The sequence below is a fragment of the Anser brachyrhynchus genome (assembly GCF_964034855.1).
Source record: "Anser brachyrhynchus genome assembly, chromosome: 1".
NCBI classification, from domain to species: domain Eukaryota; kingdom Metazoa; phylum Chordata; class Aves; order Anseriformes; family Anatidae; genus Anser; species Anser brachyrhynchus.
The window spans coordinates 9921659-9940177 of record NC_137694.1 but is presented as its reverse complement, the minus strand read 5'-3'; the positions used below and the strand labels follow the sequence as shown (position 1 = coordinate 9940177).

General features: G+C 38.5%; 1 protein-coding gene across 13 annotated transcripts in view; it reads right to left on the bottom strand.

Annotated features, from left to right (window-relative positions):
- Positions 1 to 18519, bottom strand: part of PCLO (piccolo presynaptic cytomatrix protein) — a 372671-nt gene that overhangs the window by 337917 nt on the left and 16235 nt on the right. For all 13 annotated transcript variants that reach the window (XR_013945535.1, XR_013945536.1, XM_080577654.1 and 10 more), the window contains exon 3: positions 12174 to 13580. Coding sequence is in view for 11 of the 13 variants with exons in the window: in XM_080577654.1 (XP_080433780.1) it covers positions 12174 to 13580 (1407 nt within the window). In the remaining 2 variants the exon portion in view is untranslated. The remainder of the gene's footprint in view (positions 1 to 12173; positions 13581 to 18519) is intronic.

Here is an 18519-nt window from a genome sequence, read left to right as displayed (position 1 = left end):
TCAGTGGCATCCAACAAATGGACAAGAGGCCATAGGCACAAATTAAAATACCAGAACCACTTAAACATAAGAAAATACTTTGACAGTGGAGGTGGTCAGGCACTGACACAGGTTCCCCAAAAAGGTTGTAGTCGATCTGTCTTTGAAAGCATTCAAAACTTGACTGGGCATGGCCCTGAGCAACCTGCTCCAACTGACCCTGCCTTGGGAATGGAGTTGGACAAAACCATCTCCGGTAGTCCATTCCAAAATCAACAATTCTGGAACTCACAAGTGGAGGAAGTTTCACTCTGCCCAATGCAAATACTAAAGACAGCTACAGCATCAATTCGTCTGTATTTCATACCAGAAAAATAACCAGGAACAAACTCTCATACACCCAAGGAAATGATCAGGGAAAGCACATGCTTCAGATCAACACCCAGAACATACCAATTTACCATACAGATATGTTTTAAAGTTGAACTGCTCTTGATTCCAATTACCAATAGAATATAAAAGAAAGGAAGGGGAGGATGCAGGAGAGAGCATGAATCTCACTCCAGTTACTACTGTAACTAATTACAACACAAGTATTCAAACAAAAGCCTCCTTAGCTTCACTGTGCCTTACTCCTTGTGAAAAGCATTGACCAGATTTGTCATTTGAAAGATGACAGAGCACGAACATGATCCTTATAGGTGTGGAGAAAAAACGGCACAGCTTAAATATTTAAAAGGATGCCAAATCAAATGAGAGATTGTTTTGATCAGGAGATCCCTCTTCTGATTGGTGATACAGAAAAATGTCAGCACTCTTTCTTTTTAGAGGTCTGGGATAACAGTGTAATTGAGTCCCAGCTATACTGGGCACATGACTTTAAAAATTCACTACACAGCACAATACAAGTGTTCTTGGCTCCAGTATGATTCAGGACACAACAGAAGCATGTTGTAGGTCAACACAAAGGTGTATGTACAGAAGCTTGCAAAACAGGTGCTTCTGTTTTACTTCTGTAATGCGTACAAAGCCTACCCTTCCACAGTTCTACAAGTCGCGCTGTGGTATCAATCATCTTAAACAGATTCAAAATGGAATCCTTAAAACAACAGCCTAAGTTTTGTTTTCACCAGAATTCTTGTCTTTCTGCAGTTAAAATAAAGTATTACAAAAATACAGCTACTTCTAGAGATTGTGCTGGAACCTTAATCCAATATCCAGTTCTGACTGTAAACTGAAAAGAAAAAATAAAATAAAAATAAAAGAGGTAAACAACTCTGTTTCAAGATGCTAAAAACATTAGCCAGAAGGTAGAGCATGTGGAAATGTTACTGTTTGAGCCAATTTTCAGTGTAAAAATAAATTTCCGATAAAACAATATTTAGTGCACATTTCAATAAAAGAATTGAGGAAGTATAAAATGTTTTAAATACTCCTTTTTTCCTGCCATAATTCAAATACCAGAGAAGTTCTAATATTTAGAGTTTCAGCTTAAGTGCCAGCTCTGAAATGCCAATAGGCAGCCCAGGAACTGCACAGATTGAAATTTACATCAGACTTTTATACTCTTGCCAGATTTTATCTCTGTGGTCACATTTCTCACAGGATACCAGCTCTTATCAAAATCCAAGGTGTACCCGTGTGTCTGCATCATTGTGGTTGCATCACGACAACCACGTCATGCAATTTAATGCTTATCAGGTAGTTATGGAAGGAGCAAGGAGAGAGCATCTTTAGTTAGGTATGTGCTATGGTTATTTTTTTTTACATATGTCAGATTTTGACGTTGCAGTGAAAATTCTGGTTGAATTTTCATGGAAAATGATCATTTATAGAGAAATTTAAGGGATTTGTTTGTTTGTTCATTTGAAACAGGAACACATGTATGTAATAGTTTTACCAGACAGTAGAAGACTTAGCATCATGCTCTAAATGAATGAAGACAGAGTTACAAGTAATCAGTAGTTACAAGTTTGCCAGCATACAGAAAATTTTACATATATCTTTTTCTTCTTCACATGTAAGGAAAGATACAGTTCTTAAGATTGCAAAAGTGATGCTTCAAAAAAAAAAAAGGCAGAGGTTTGAATTGACAACTACCATGAAATTAATATGAGGATCAGAGTTGTGTCATCATCTTTAATGTATTTTTATATTTGCAAATGTGTGCAATTGTAAGTGAATGGAGTGGCAAGTCAAATAAATTATCACAAAAATACATTGTTTCCGGTGTACTGGGTTTATGTGGCAAGGTTTTGGTATCAGGGAGGCTGCAGGTGTGGCCTCTGTGAGCAGAGCCCAGCAGCTGCCCCATGTCAGATCAGAGCCAGCTCCAGTGGGCTATACCTGCTGCTGGCCAGAGCCGAGCCAGTGAGCAACACCGGTTGTGTCTCTGTGGTAACATACTTAAGAAAAGCTAAAAATACGCTGTGCAGCAGCAGCTTAGGGAGAGGGGTGAGAAAACGGGAGAGAAACAGGCCCACAGACACCAAGCAGAAGGAGGGCTGGAGGTGATCCAGGCAACAGAGCAGAAGTTCTCCTACAGCTTGTGGAGAGGCCCATGGTGAAGCAGGTTGATCCCCCTGCAGCCCACGGGTACCATGTGAGAAGGGCGACCCGTTCTGCAGCCCATGGAGGGCCCCATTTGAGAAAAGGTGGATATGGAGGGAGCTGCCATCTGTGGGGGACCCACGTTGGAGCAGTTTGCTCCCGAGTGATGGACCCTGTGGTACGGACCCTTATTGGAGCAGTTCCTGAAGAACTGCTGCCTGTGGGAAGCCCACACAGGATCAGTTTGGGAACGATGGCATCCTCCCCAAAGGAGGAACCCCACCTTGGAGCATGCGAAGAGAGAGAACATGAAGGAGCAGCAGAAACGAAGTGTTATGGACTGACCACAGCCCCCATTCCCCTGTGCAACTTGCGGTGAGGAGGTTAAAGAAGGGGGGTGGAGGAGAAGGTGGTTTTCATTTGCTTTTAATTGTCACAGCTCTCTACTGTTATCAATTAGCAATAAATTAAATCAATCTTCCCCAAGGAAAGTCTGTTTTGCCTGACTGTAACTGGTGAGCAACCTCCCTGTCCTTATTTCAACCCATGAGGTTTTTTCCATTGTGTTTTCTCCCCTGTTCTGCTGAGGATGAGGAGTGAGAGCAGCATGGTGGGCACCTGGCAGGCAGCCAAGGTCAACCTTCCACATCTAGATAGGTCAGGAGAAGTTCAGAAATCTTAAAAATAAATAAATAATAAATATAAGGATTGTAAATAAATTTGTAGTTTGGGTCGAATTATTCAGGTGACTGCTAGGACAGAATCTCCTCAAAAGGCAGATAAATTCATTTGAGATTTAAGGATAAGGTTCCTTATGCTCAATTTCTAGTCTTTGTACATGACAACTGGACCATTTCCAATGTGAAGGCTGCCTACTAAGGAAAAACTAAAAAAAAAAAAAAACACACAAAGATTACTAACCTAGAAATACTAAAAACAGAAGACCACCATATGGTCTCTCAAGTCTTGTCCTTAGAAGCCTAGGTTACCTCACTGTGAGTAATTTCATTAACCTCCAAAACATAAATGGAAAACTGGCATACCTCATTGCTCTTCTCAGTGAGTGTGCTGGTCTGATACAGCCTAATAGCTGTGAAGGTTTTTTGTTTGTTTGTTTTGTTTTTCCTAGTAACTGGAAAAAACATGTTTGTTTTTTTTTTCCAGCTCAACAGCATTTTGTACAAAATTCAGTCAGAGTAGTTTAGGGGCAGCTAATCCCCCTCTTCAACATCAGTTCATGACCTCCTGTTTCACATGCTGCAAGACCGCATCTCAAACAGCTTACCAGCATGAATCTAATCTCTTTTCCACAAGTATATCATGGCTGAGGCTTCCCAGCAGCCTCCATCCTTACCCTTAGTACTGCTGGAAAAATCAATTAAATTCATGAATAATACTACATCTAAAGCCACATTTGTTCTTATTCTGGTTTACTGAACCATATGCATTTCAGAAACACTCTAACACACACACACACACACACACACACACAAATATTACTGGCCAACCATTATTTTAAATGACCCTTACATTTTTTACAGAACTCAGGGTGAAGTTCTATTGTATAGCACACAAAACAAAAATCAGAGAAGTGTCCCATCTTTCTCCCTTCTCTTTCTTTACACCTGAAGGTTTAATCGATCATTTCTTCTGCTGGTCACATTTCATGCAAGCATTTAAAATTAATTGCAAATGTGCAATTACATTAATTTGAAAATCACCATACAACAGTGGTATACAAGTGATTTTTAGACCTGCTCTGTGCAAAATACTGACCTTTCTTTAAAAATGTACTATCATAGTGCGGTGAAAATTAGTTCTTTGGTCAGCAAAAGCATGACATGGAATTTTGAATATATGCAGTAGCTGGTAAATATTAACTGCAGTAACAACATGAACAGTTTCAGTCTGCAAGAAGTAAGATCACCACCAAGTGCATGCAAATGTTTAAACTTACAGTATACTGTCTTTTAAGAATTTTATTACTCAAATACTTACCTGTTCTATTACTTTGACTATTTATTAATAAATATTGGAAAATACTCCGTTTTCTGATACATAAAACCCTCACAGATATTTTAAAAATATTGTCATGGCATTTGTTCTTAGAAAGAGCATCAACTGTTCATTTTGCTGGAGAAGAAAAAAAAAAAAATTCTTTACAAGCTTCCCCCAACTCCCACCCAGAGAATCTATAAAACCAAAATCATGCAAGGGTTCTGATAAATAAGTTAAATGTGTTACATTTCAATGATGAGAGAAGTTTTGACAGTGTCTGTACATATCATCAATGTGATCAGGTAGTAATTACTGTCTTAATGAGGTATCTCAGCTTGACACTGAAAAAAAATTGAGGCACTTTATATCCATTAGATTCTGTCCATTTGTTTAATAAAATCTGGAAATGGGTCACAATGTTTTCAAGTCCTTGGTCTCATCTTGAAATTAGCTGAAGCTCACACCAATATTTAAATTTTCTAAATAAAGCAGTTGTTTTCCAGTAAAACAAACAAAAATTGTTATTCTATAATGTAAAACAGAAAAATAAAGTATCTTTATCACAAAAAAGTATCATTAAAATATTATTATGAAGTTGCCTAGAAAATGTTAAACTTTGATGCAAATACCAGCTTAGCTTTTAGAAGACTTCTTCCTCATTTAATAACAGTGCACCGACCAAACTTCCAACGAAATAACGGAGATGAAAATCACCTGGCTGAATTCCAGGTCAGTAATTTTCTCCGATTATCTACTTTAGATTTCAGACTCCAGCTTGACCCTCACTAATACGCTAGTCTACGAACTGTCTGATTTCCTAATGACACAGGGAAAAAATAGAACACACATACAAGAATCAATGCTGAAAGCTCTATGCTAATCGTTCGCCTAAGCATTTTTTTGTTCTCGAGGTGCAAAAACATCTAGAGATGGAATACATTTATGTCAGCAAAGAAGCCATTGTATATGAATTCCAACTGGATAAGGAAAATAGGCAGCTAGACAGGATGTGTTTGTGTGTCAGCTGCAGTGTTTCAGTAGACACCCCTTTGGATTTCATGCCATCAAGGGCCATTACCAACATTAATAAAAGCCATCTGGCCTTGCATAGTTTTATGTCTATATTCCATTGTTTGTTTCAACAGCATTTAACCATCCCTGGAGTTCTTGGTTCTGAGAGGCAATTTGGAAACTTTTCGAGGACTGAATAAAGAAAACAAACAGCAGGCAATTAATCATGGTAACAGTGCTTCCAAAGGTCACACTATTACTTTGAGCAATGATACCAATCTTTATCGCTCCTCAAGTTTAATTCCAGGGGAAAAAAAAATCCCCAATTTTATGGTTGTAACTACCGGAACAAAAAATTAACAAGAGTGCAGTCTTGTAGCTAATGCCTTGACTACATGACTCTGGAGATTTAAGAAGCTTTGATTTCAAATCCTGTCCAAAGATGATCATGTTCAGAAGTAACCAACAAAACCTAAATGCCAAATGATGAAACTGCATTAGAGCATAACTTTGCTTTGGACCGAATAGCCCTATTGAAATGTGCTCCATTCAGAGAAACTTGTGAGAAAGGATGTTCTTATTTCCATCCACAGTGACAGGGAATTCAAATAAAACCATCACAGGTTATCTATTAATTTTTAGTTCATTTGGATGCAGTGCCATATTCTTGGCTTCACACTCCCTGTTGCACCTTAGAGCACACAAACTGATGAGGTCTTACAGGGGACCAGGAGACATGAAACTTGTCTGTAGCATCCCAGTTAACAGCCCTGAGCTGAGGATGGGAGTCCTGTAGTCACATGTCTATTTACTGATCTGCATTTTGGGTATAATACTCTCAGAAGAAGAACAAATTAAATAAACCACCGTCATATTGTACCTGACCATGGGCAGGCATAATTATTATCATTATTAGACAAAGTAGCCATGATTAATGTTTTGTGCCAAATAGTACTGCTTCTGGGTGAACTATACTCAAAGACATGCTAACAACAGCTCCCAAAATGGGTTTCATCTAATGTCTGAATTCCAAAGGAATTTAAACAGAAGACAGACACTTCTCAAAAGGAACAGCTCAAGCCATGTGCAAAAGCCAGAAGGTTAGGCCTCTGGAGAACTGTCTGGTTGAAGTAGGTTTTTTTGGAACACAACTTTAGCTTAGGCATTGGAGAAGGGTGGAAGCCCAAAACATACTTACTAGAAATATCCTGGACAACTCAAGTTTGCCTCTGCAAATAGATGCCAGAAGGCTAACTCTGTTGCTGAAATAAGGGTGAAAATCCTAAGCTTCAGAGGTGAATTCCAACACTAAACCCTTTTTAAAAAAATATTTATCCATAATCAATTCTGACTGAATCATCCCTCAAAGTGGAATTCCATAAGTCCTTCCATTTTGTGTGTACAATATACATATTTTGCAGGAAAGTGGGAAAAGGTGACGTTCTGTTATAAAAATATTTCTAGTGTCTATGTCTAGTGTCGTTTCTGTTATGCATATTGAATTAAACAGGAGAAGTGGGGTATCTCAATTGGAGATAAATTAATTTCATTCTGACAGTCAAGAAATATACTGGGGGCTTTATCATCGAACATGCACTCTGTTTTCAATGCCAGATGTTATCTTTCAAAATAGTAATTATTAGTAGTTTTAACATTTTCTCAATTATAAAGACTTAAAATTTAATGGATAAAATTTCCATAAACTTCAGTGAATACATTGTGTTAGCCTATTAATTTCTGTATTATTTGCCTACTGTTAAACAATAATAGCATTCACTTTCTTACAATCAAAATTTAAAAAGAAGCTTTAAATATAAAGGGAGAGGGAAGAGGCAGAGCAGATAAATTATGCAGCTGAAAGAAATGGTTGTTTTTTCTCTTTGTATCTTAAGTGCAAATTCTTCTACACTGTTTCCCAGACACCATCTGTTTCAAAAACAACTTCACTAAATACAACAGAGGAGATAGGAACTTCTCATAGGAGTGAAACCTGCCAACTTGCAGAATGATCTGAGCTTTCTCAAATAGGCAAAACAAGATAGTGCAGAGCTGTTAATAAATTAAAGAGAGGCAATGGGTGTCACCTCAGATGATGCAGTACACCATTTTAGGGATTTTCGTTACAATCATGGATGGCTTGTTACTTTACATTGTTCCTACACACTTGCTTTAAGAAGCCTAAGCCACATCGTTCATTTAATCACAGAGTTTATTTATAGGGAGGGCCACAACTGCTGAGGTTCTTGCTGCATTTGAGGGTAGACTTCGTCGAAAGTTTCAAAAAAGAGAAACTGCCAGAATGATTTACATCAAGGACCCACCCGTGCCAGTACCCTTTCTGCATTTTTTATTTTTTTTTTAAGCAGGACATACAAGAACCCAAGATGCATTCAGGTATATGACAACACTCCTCCAAAGAGGCGTATATCGATTCCAAAATGCTATCTATTTACTGTTAACTCTAGAAATGCTATTGAGTTTAATGGTAACACTGCTCTTAATTAGAAAATGAGTTTATCTTTTTGCTTTTCCCTCTCTCTACAGTATTTGTGGAGATGAAAAAAATATTTACTTAGTTTGGTCTAATAAGGACCCGTGGGAAAATAAGTTATCAAAAAACTATCCAAATTATTTTACTGGTTAATATATATTTTTATATAAAATTTATCAATATAAGAATATGGATTGGAGAGAGATCATCAAGGTCATTGTTTACAGACCACTGCTTATAGATTCCTGCTATCATATCCACTCACGTCACACAATTCCATACAAACAATATTCACTGTAATAAACACATTAAGAAGCACCACTCTGTATGTAAAATTGTTCATACTATCTATTCCGATTACATCTAACATATCACATCTTTTTCAAACACAAAATCATTTGTCAGTTTGAGTCATGATGTCTTTTCTGCCCTTCCCAAGTCCTCCTTGTCCTTCTCCTCCATTCAAAATAATTCTCTCCTTTCTATAGGCCCAATAAATTATTTCAAATATGGAACATTTTTTTTTATTATTTCCAGGTACCTTTCCAGATAATTTTATAGTGATCAGTAGACTAAAAAGTGCTTCCATTGTTCCCTTGGCAATTCTATTAGATTAGATCCATTAGCACACACATATACAGGCTACGTTTTGAGTTCTTTCTATTCGTAATGTATGATGGTTAAGATGTTATTTTTACTTGTTGCCCAAACAGATTATAAAATTTGGATTTCTCAGTTTTTCCACAATTCAGTTTTCAAATCTTTTGTCATTATTATTCTAATAGCATATTAAATCATCACAGCTTCTATATTCCTGACCCTGCTGCCTCAACATATTTAATTACATTATAGGCAACCATCTCCACTCCTGTTCAATATTCTGAACAGCTTCACTGAGTTTTAAATGCACAAAATGGTCGTTGCCACACTTCATTTCTAGCTTCTGCAGTCGCGATCTTGTGCTTTGTTACTAAAAATAGAGCTGCTTCCAACTACCTGAGCTGGAAAGCTAATTACAGAGCTGGTAAACAGTGCTCCTCCCTATTGAGCAAATGGCAGAACAAGGAGTCTGTTAATGCACTAAGGCGCAACATGGTCCTGTGGGTCTGAAATCTATCAAGTGCCATTTATTTAATCATTTGTAGTTGTTTGCCTCATGGATAAATTACCATTTAAGTAAATAACTGTTTGACTGTTGGAGCAACAAATCAGGGAGAAAAAGATCAACCAGCCCATTTTAGGTAAAAATATTCTAGCCTAATTCTCAGCTCGCACAAACCTGTGTAATTTCACTGAAGTAAATAGCATATTGCTGATTTAGATCAGGTCAGAGCCTAGTTCTCTTATTTCCTGCAGAAGAGGGGCTATCAGAGGACCAACCCTCTTCAATGGCATAAAATATACATTTTAAAAGTTAGCTCTGTCACATACAGGCAAGAGCAAATAACTGTAATTGTAAGAAAGCACCTCCTCCCCTTTAATGTACTTGCAGCCATGTCTGCAGTATAGCAGCGCGCTGCCTGGAGGATACTCCCTGCTAAAAAGTTCCTCAGGCAGAAGTGCCCGCAGAGTTTAGATGCTCCTCTCTATTTGTCAATGAAACATAGGTTTCCCTGCTGTGTCAGACTGATTCTTACCGTATAGCTCAATACAGACTTTGTTAGCAAGAATGTTTGGGCCATCACGCACTCAATAAAACTCACCTCGTTTTCAGCCGTTACTGAGGCAACAATATATCTATAATACATAAGCAGCTGTTAGAATCACTGTGATACAGCTGCAACCCAAAAGCAAAACTATAAAATAACGGTTACGTTTGTTCACCCAAAACACTTTATGGAGCCAAGAGGGAATAAAGCCTTAGGGAACTATAATTTTTTTCCCCAAATGCAGAAGATAGGAATAAATGAATTAAGCATAAAACCACAAGACCAACCGATTCTAAAAAGCGTTTCTATTTCTCCTTCCTAACCCTTCAAAAATAAAGAGACAAATAAATAAAACCTCCAAGACTGTATTCAACATGTTAGAAAGCAGTTTGCTGGAGGAAAAAAGTATGCTAGTGAGCACAAACAATCACATTTCTGTTGTATAACAGCTATACAGTATATGAAATGCTTATAGGGACAGAACTGATATCTAAGGTTAAATACATTATTTGCACAGCTCATTTGGGAGAGGAGAGGATGAGCTCCCTCTTCTGTCTCCCACCTTCATGCAAATGAAAGTCAGGCTGTCCTCAACCAAGCACACTACCATCCATGCTCAAGAAAAAGAGGTTTTTTCCAATTTTTAGCAAAAATGATCAGAAATAGAAGACATAAAACTGGACTGAGATGAAAATGTGTAGTAGAGGAAAGAAGAAAATGCAACAGGAAAACAAAAAAGAGGCAAAGAAAGGTATGAGGAAGTCAGACTAAAGAAAATCAGTAGTATTTCAGGTTCTGTATATTCCCAAGGGTTGAAATGGAAAGAATCCTCTGATAATAACAGAGATGGGAGAGAGGAAACAAAATAGCAGCCTTCTCATCTCAAGCAGAAATGCAGAGGAGAAATCTGCCCACCACAGTGCAGTCCTACACCACCAAGCCTAAATCAAGTCTGAAGAAGTGAAGTCATGCACCAGGACTTGCATAGATGTCATTTTTGCACAGCGTTTCACCAGAACTGAGACATCTTGTTTCTGGAATATTCTGTGCATGCATAATAATGTACCTCTGGAGAAAGTCATATGCATTTTTTGCATTTAAAACCCAAGAGAGAGTGAATGTACATGTGCGTGTACACATAGGACAGAGGTTTGGACAGTGAACAAGGCATCTGTGTGCATTTGATAGATTTCATTGCACAAGCACCAAGACAATGAAATCCAGTCTTTCAAGCACCAATTATCCTCTTGCATTTTCAGACCTTTCTTTCTAACTTAAATGACCACAAAGACAGTAATGAACATATTTGTAAGGTAGACAGTAATGAACATATTTGTAAGGTAGACAAAATGTGCTGATAGTAGGAAATGCCTTTCCACTGATCGTATATTCAATAAAATAATGAGAAAAAAAAAAAAAAACGTGCACAACACAGAAAGCTGCAGGAAAAATATTGCTTATTTATCTCAACTTTTGCTCTCACCTTAGGGCAGAGATGTAATAACCTTTAACCCAGGGAGATATTTCTGATTTATTCATTCAGATTTCAATAACAACACCAAGAGTCACTTTTCTTATGTATTACATAGACCAACTTACACATTTAAATTACTCACAAGTATTTTTAGGTGGTCTGCTTTTGTCGAGTTGAACTTTGCCAATTTGATACAGCAAGTAAGGCGTGCCTCCACCTTTCTGTTAAGCTAGTATGAAGTTTCCAAGCTCCTTGCCATTTATAAAAAAAATTACGAGAAAGAAAGGAAGGACGGTAAAAACATGGAATTTGAGGAAACATTTGAAAATAAGTTGTTTAATTCTATTATATAGATGTTGGTCCTGCTCGGTCCCTATTGAGATCACAGAAAAGGCCTTTTCAAATTCACACCCGTCACTGAAGGAAGCAACTTCAGAACCTTCCGTATATCACCACACAGGTATCACTCAAACTTCAACCTTGCTAATGAATACAGCAGCATGTACAAAGACTCCAGATCCAGAATGAGATTAATGGAATAAATTTAAGGATATATTAAACAGCTGAGGAAGAAGAGGAATAACTAGGCATTAATACATTCCTTCATTCAATAATTGCCTGAATCAGGGGCAGTGATCAACGGAGGAAGCATACATGTCAATATATGATACTGAAGCATATGGAAAATAACTTTATCACATGGTAGACTGGAAAGTACAGTAGTTTGCTATATTATAGTAGCACTAATTTAAGAAGATTTCACAATTAACTACCTGCTTATGCCTTAAAAACCTAGCAACCTGCCATATCAGACTTCTTTAATCTGCAAAAATTCATTGGAAGTACTTTCTGACTGCTGAGCAAGTTTCATACAACACAGAAATTTAATTTTAAAAGCCAGCAGACTAAACATTCAAATTTTTCAACAACAAATCAACAGCTAAAATCAGCTACAAGGTCTCCACAGCACGCGGAGCCTGCTGGTAGGAATGCAAGGTAAATACAGACTCTGTTGCCTTACCTCAGCTATGTGTGGCATTGGATTAAATCCACAGAGATTGCACACAACCTTCTTGCACTCTGTACACGTATTGAAGTTGGGGGGATCCTTAGAACCAATATTTAGTCCAGTTTTACAAAGGGGACAGGACACTTTAGGTTGGCTGGCCTTTTCCGGTTCCGACAGCCCAGCAGGTTTCTTAGCTTCAGCAGCTTGAGGCTTGCTATCTTTAGCCAAACTAGGTTTCTTTTCTAAATCAGATCCCTTAGTTGTTAAAACACTATCCACTTTCGCTGGCTCCATTTTTTCACTTGTAAGAGGCTTGGCTTCTTTCTTCAAAGGAACAGCTTTTGGAGAAGGCTGAGTCTGAGCGGTATCTTTGGAGGGTGCCTGGGAGGCTGGAGGCTGTGCTGGAGGCTGGGGCTGCTTCGCAGGAGGACCGGCTGGAGGGGGGCCTGATGTCTGAGAGCCTGGCTGACCTGCTGTGGAAATTAAATTGGAGGCCTGGCTGAAGATTGAAGCTCCAAATCCAAAAAGTCTGCCAGTAACTGTTTCCTGTGGTGTCGTAGGCTGAGGCTTAGGGATGTCCGTGATGCCTCCCAGATTAAGGCTGAAACGCCTTGACTGCTCAGGAGTTTTCTGAGGCTGCTGGGGTTGAGGTGCTGGCTGTGCCGGCACAGGCTTGGGGCCTGCCCCTGGTTGCAGGCCCTTGGGAGCTGGTTTGGTTTCAGGCTTTGGGGATGGTTTTGTTTGTAACTTCTTAGGATCATCTTTCACTTGTGCTGGCTCAACAGGCTTCTGGGTTTTAGCCTCTGATCTAGCCCCAGGCTGAGCCCAAAGTTTGGGATCTGACTTCTGCCGAGACACTTGTGGAAGGGGTTTGGAATCTGGTTTGTCCCCAGCTGGATGTGTGTCCTGTGATGGTTTGGCAAGCTCTGGCTTTGGGGAATCTGTCACTTTCTGTTGAGTTGGTGGAGGCCTGGGACCTGCCGCATCCTGTTTCGGCCCTGGTGCTGCAGGGGTAGGCACAGTATCTGCCGCAGGCTTCTGTATACTGGGTTGTTTTTGCTTATCTTCAGCCTGAGATGGCTTGGCCTGATCAGACTTTGGAGTAGGATCTATTTGCTGGGAGGTGTCAGCAGGCTCAGCACGGGATGTTTTTCCTTTTACAGGGGGAGACCCTGGCATGGATGGTTGCTTTTTCTGTGGCAGGGGCTTTTTAGGTTCTGCTAGCTGTGCAGGATCAGGTTTTGGGGAAACATCTTTCTTTTGACCTGTCTGTGGTTGGGGAGGTGGTTTAGCTGTTGAAGGTGGAGTAGGTGTCTTCTGTTTGGGTGGAGGCAGCTGTGGCCCGGAACCCGGACCTGGTGCTAGGTCACCACCTAACGCTCTTTGCATCTGGCAGTTTAAACAGAGCCATTCTTTAATCTGCAGGAAAAAAAGAAAAAAAATAAAGGTATTATAATTAAGATAATGTTAATAAAAGCAACATTATAACAAATTATTATAGTGCATGGCACTATAGTGCAGTATTTCAGGCTTCTCTGTAAAAAGGGAGAAATATTACCACTAATACTCTTTTGCAGTTAAAATGTCCAACTGTTTTGTGTTGGTTTTTTTTGCTTTTCTCTATGTCCCTGTGATTTGAGAAATCGCTGAGCCCATGCTTTTAATGACTTCACATTCAGTTTACACACAGCTGAATACCAGGGGATAAAAATCCAGCAGAATACAAAAATACTTTGGAATTTCATGGGGCCCAGCAGTGAGTCATTTAGAGCAATGATTTGCCAGAACAGAAGAAAGAAAAGACATAAATACTGCTAAAATAGTTTGACAAATCAAGTCTGCTGACAGAAAACAATCATCGTAATTAGAACAAAGAAAATGCATAATTATCTTTAAGTGTACAACTGTTAAGCTCTTCATATAGCTTATGTTTCTGGTAGTTTATTACAGGGCACATGTGTTGGTAGTATACATGTATCCGATGAATTAGGCACAGAGGTGCATTAATGGACACCATGTATTACACAGACCTGCATCTTATCACAAATTTCACATGGCAAGTCTTCATTTAGAATCAGTGAGGAGCTTTGCCTAAGCATTGATGGTACTTTAAGAACCATAATTAGGTTTCCCAAAATTCATTTGTCGTTAGAAGAAGCTCTCAGGGCAATTACTGTAGGCCAGTATATCATAGAGCCCTCTTTTCAACAGAGAGTCAGGAATAACGTAAATAATGGATTTATCATTTTCTCTTGCAATTTCCTACCTCACAACCTTAAAAGTTTTGTTTTTCTCCATCCTCCAACATATTATATCAGAGAGAAACCATATTTTCTACTTAGGAAAAAACGAAAAATAAAAAAAAAAAAAAAAAGTTCTAAGCAGCCATCCCTTCCTTTGTTTTTGAAGAGCCTCACAATCTGAGAAATTATCAAACAGGTTAAAGCAACGCACGGCCAGGAAGCATCACATGCTATTTTCCACATTTTCCGTTGCTAACGGAAAATTTATATGCAGCAAAAATGCCTTTCAATATGGCATGGAGTCCCATGGGCCTACACCTGCAAGTAGACATCTAAACTGTTCATCTGTAGCTCTACTTCTGTTCTTTAGTATGTGTGTGAAATGCAGGCTACCAGCTAGGGCATTTGCATGCACCACTGGAACTGAGGGAAGCTGCAATTAGGAGGACACAGAATGTAAGATTCAGGTCTTTTCCTCTAGGGGTGCAGATTTCAGGATCCTGTTCCTTACTCAGGTCTGAAATCTCTACCATTCCATGGGATGAATCTGGAGATAATATATATGAAGAAAGATTTTGTCTATGCAATATCAGAGTTCATTGGAAGAAAAAATCTCCAATGTCACGGACTGAGGCAGTGAATTCATTATTTTGCTGTGCCTTGCCTGCCTGACATTTTTCAGCAGCAAAAAATTAGCAGAACAGTTGGACGCAGTTCCCTAAAACAGTTATTCCAATTATTCTGATAAACATGGCATATACACACTCTGTGAATATAAGCTTACTAACAGATTAACAAAGAGATGCACAATTTTGGCCCCAACTGTAAGTTTACAGTAATCAAGTTGCTATTCACAATAATACTTTTATCTTCCATTTTCAGTGCTTTTTTTTTGCTTTTTTTTTTTTTTGATTGTTTAAACAGTTCTCTGATCTACTTGCAACCCAGATATCAAATGGTTGTTAAAAAATGAAACCAACTGAGACAAAACTGGAACACTTGTTTGAGTTCTGCTCTGAATTACTGAAGGAATTAAGCTCACAACTGCACAGAGGACCTCAGCGAAGATGACATTTAGCCCAACTACCATGTTTTTTGGTGGTCAGTTCCCATACATGTCCCCTGTCCAAGGGATGATTTCAGATGTAATAATATCTTAATTATTCTTAATTAAGAGACCTGATTTTGGATATTAGTAATCTAACTTAATTATACAGATCTTGTTAGCATTTCTGGATGAATTCTTAAGGGTTTTCTTAAAGGCTGAGGTTTAATCAAAGACCAGACTCAAGCCACATACCATGAACAACCACCTTGGCTGTCACAGTGGTCTGGCTTTGGCAGGGTGACTCAGATTTCTTACACAGGGGAAATCTTCTCCACAGACCAAAAAGATGTGATTCTGTGGGGAACTTTTTAATGGGCCTAAGTGAGGAGTGCCTTTTCCCACTAACCACAGAACTTTTACAGAGATTTGGACAATGCATTTTTCACTGCTCCTGTATTTTAAGGAAAAAATCCAATGACATGAGGTGCTTAGAGCCATCTTTGTTCTCCTGCTTCTCTGTTTGTTTGTTTGTATGCTTTAAGCGAAAGTGCTGCACTCTAAAGTAAGATAACCAATCATTCCCAAGTATTAAAGATATGGAGTGCATTCTTGCCCGTCATTTTGCAGAGGAACCATGGGTTAACGGGTACTTACCTGCTCCCACTCAGATGCTATGAGCATCTTCCAGCAAATTTGATTTTAAGCCACTGTGAAACCTTTAAGGTCCCAAAAATAGCTGTAGGGTTGAGATGGGCTATACAATAAGTAGTCTGGATATTTCTTATATTTAAGATGTTTAGACTCCAGATGCATTTATAAGCATTTAGGCTTGTCTTCAACAAGCTGGTCCAGTCTGACTGTAGTATCTATCTGGAGTCTAAACAAAAGTCAGTTCTGTACTACAGTTTTCAACACAACTTGTACAGGTGACAAAACTTGAAATCTCTCACATGTAGTTTTTTCCTTATCTTAAATATATACACTTATACTCACACATTCTCAATATTAACTGAAGCCTTTAAAGCTAAAAATGTATTTGCTACTCCTACAGTTGAACTTCCAAATGGAAAATGTAGGAAGCTTTACTTTACTGTATTATTTTTTAAATCTTTCTGTTTTAGACATAAAATTCCTCCCATGCACCTTAGTGGGAGGAATTAAGTGCTAAAACCCTCCGTTTATTATAGCTTACACACATCATCTCTGAACATACAAAACCATACAAACTTCAGTTCTGTGATTGGAGCTGCAGGAGTCCAAAATGAAGTGCACTACATGATGCATTTTTGTAATAAACATTGGCCTGTTCTTCTTTCTACTGCAAAGACGGAGATTTTCTACAGACTTGGGGAAGACAGAAATAGGCTTCTGTTAAGTACAGATTGCCTTTACATGTTATTACAGTTGATGGAAAACTTACTCTTACTGTAGATACCTAAAATACTAATGTTCATCTATCCTTACAGGTCTTACTGGATAGCAGTTCCTTCATAAGTCTCTCTACCTAGAATTAAAAGACTTTCCAAGGCAAAACAAACACATGAGCTTTTTCAGTTCCCCTGTAAAGGAGATTCTTGTTTTTGAGGATCCTAATCTGTCTATTTTTACACTGCTAAATGGGGTGCCAACTTTTCAGAAGAAATTCATTAGTGATTTTCTTCACCCTGCAAGCCATGCCGTCAAGTGCCTTGAGTAGGACTAGAGATGTGACAGACTTCACATAGCACTTTTGTTCAGATTCCAAACACCGAATACAGGAAAGCGCTACCTTGCCTTCCAGCTCAGTGATACAGAAGCTATGTGCCCTCATAACATACAGGTAATTAAAATATATTTTATGCATTATCATCTGCAACATCTAAAAAAAAACAAAACCTTCATTCCACTAGTAGGAAGCACCGAATTATTTTATTCATGACATGTTAGTAACAACATCCATGGAGAATTAAAATGAGGAAAATTATAGCACCATGTTCTACAGCTCACTTTTCTTTATGCATTCAGAATCTAACAGTTGACTCCAATAACAAATGTGAATTACACTTCAGTTCTCCTTATCCCAAACAAAACCAACACAACTGAAGGCAATCTGGAGCCTAGTCCTTCCTGTGAAAGTGTTTAGATTTCTTCTAACCATGCAAGCCCATCAAAAGCAATGTGAAAACTGTCAGAGCTAGTGCATCGATTGGCATGCTCAATTTCTCTTGCAGATGATGTAGGGGAGGAATAGAATTCAGCTCAATTCTAAGATTCCAGATGTGCAATGAGAAAGAAACTTGGACTTGCAGATTGAACATATTTCATAGAAAACGTACTGGCACACAATGCAAATGAAGCTCTTGAAGCCATTTTAACAGTCCTTTCACAGAACGGAGCTGCATTCTGAGGCAATGGGTCTCATTCTCATTTAGTCATTTGGTACTATAAAAAGGAACTGTAAGATATGCATAAAATACTAAGATCCCTTTACATTGCCACAGAAGCATAAAGATTTATAGGGCCTTCACACTGCCACAGAGATGTAAAGGGACTTTGCTGACATTGCTCAGCTCTGCCCCAAAGCTTTATCAAAAGGATCTGCTTCTAGTCTGGAAACATATTGGCTTATCGGGTTCCTGACAACTTCAGAGAGAAGGAAAGTGAGGAATCCAGATTTGGCTCTCAGAAGACATTTCTGCCAAGATGATATGAGAAACATGAAAAATTAAAACACTTGAGTCCATGATTTTATGCAGCTTCAAGTAAGGTGGTAGAATACTGTCACAGAGAAGAAACAAGCCCAGAAAATCCTGTTATGAACAAAAAAGAACAGCTACTCCAGAACAAACTAAATCTGTGTTTTTCAACATACAGCTGGAAAGGTCTTCTAAACAAGCCTGGGCAAAACTAGAGACAAACTTTTCCTTTGATACCATCGCTCCATGAATAACATCTCAGCTATTTGAAGTAATTACGGTGAAACAAACATAACTATTGCATACGCTGTGCAAGTGATCCTCATTTTAGGCAAAGAGTTTATCACTACAAAATAAATATTTATTTCCCTTTCGGACATCAGCTGTGAAAG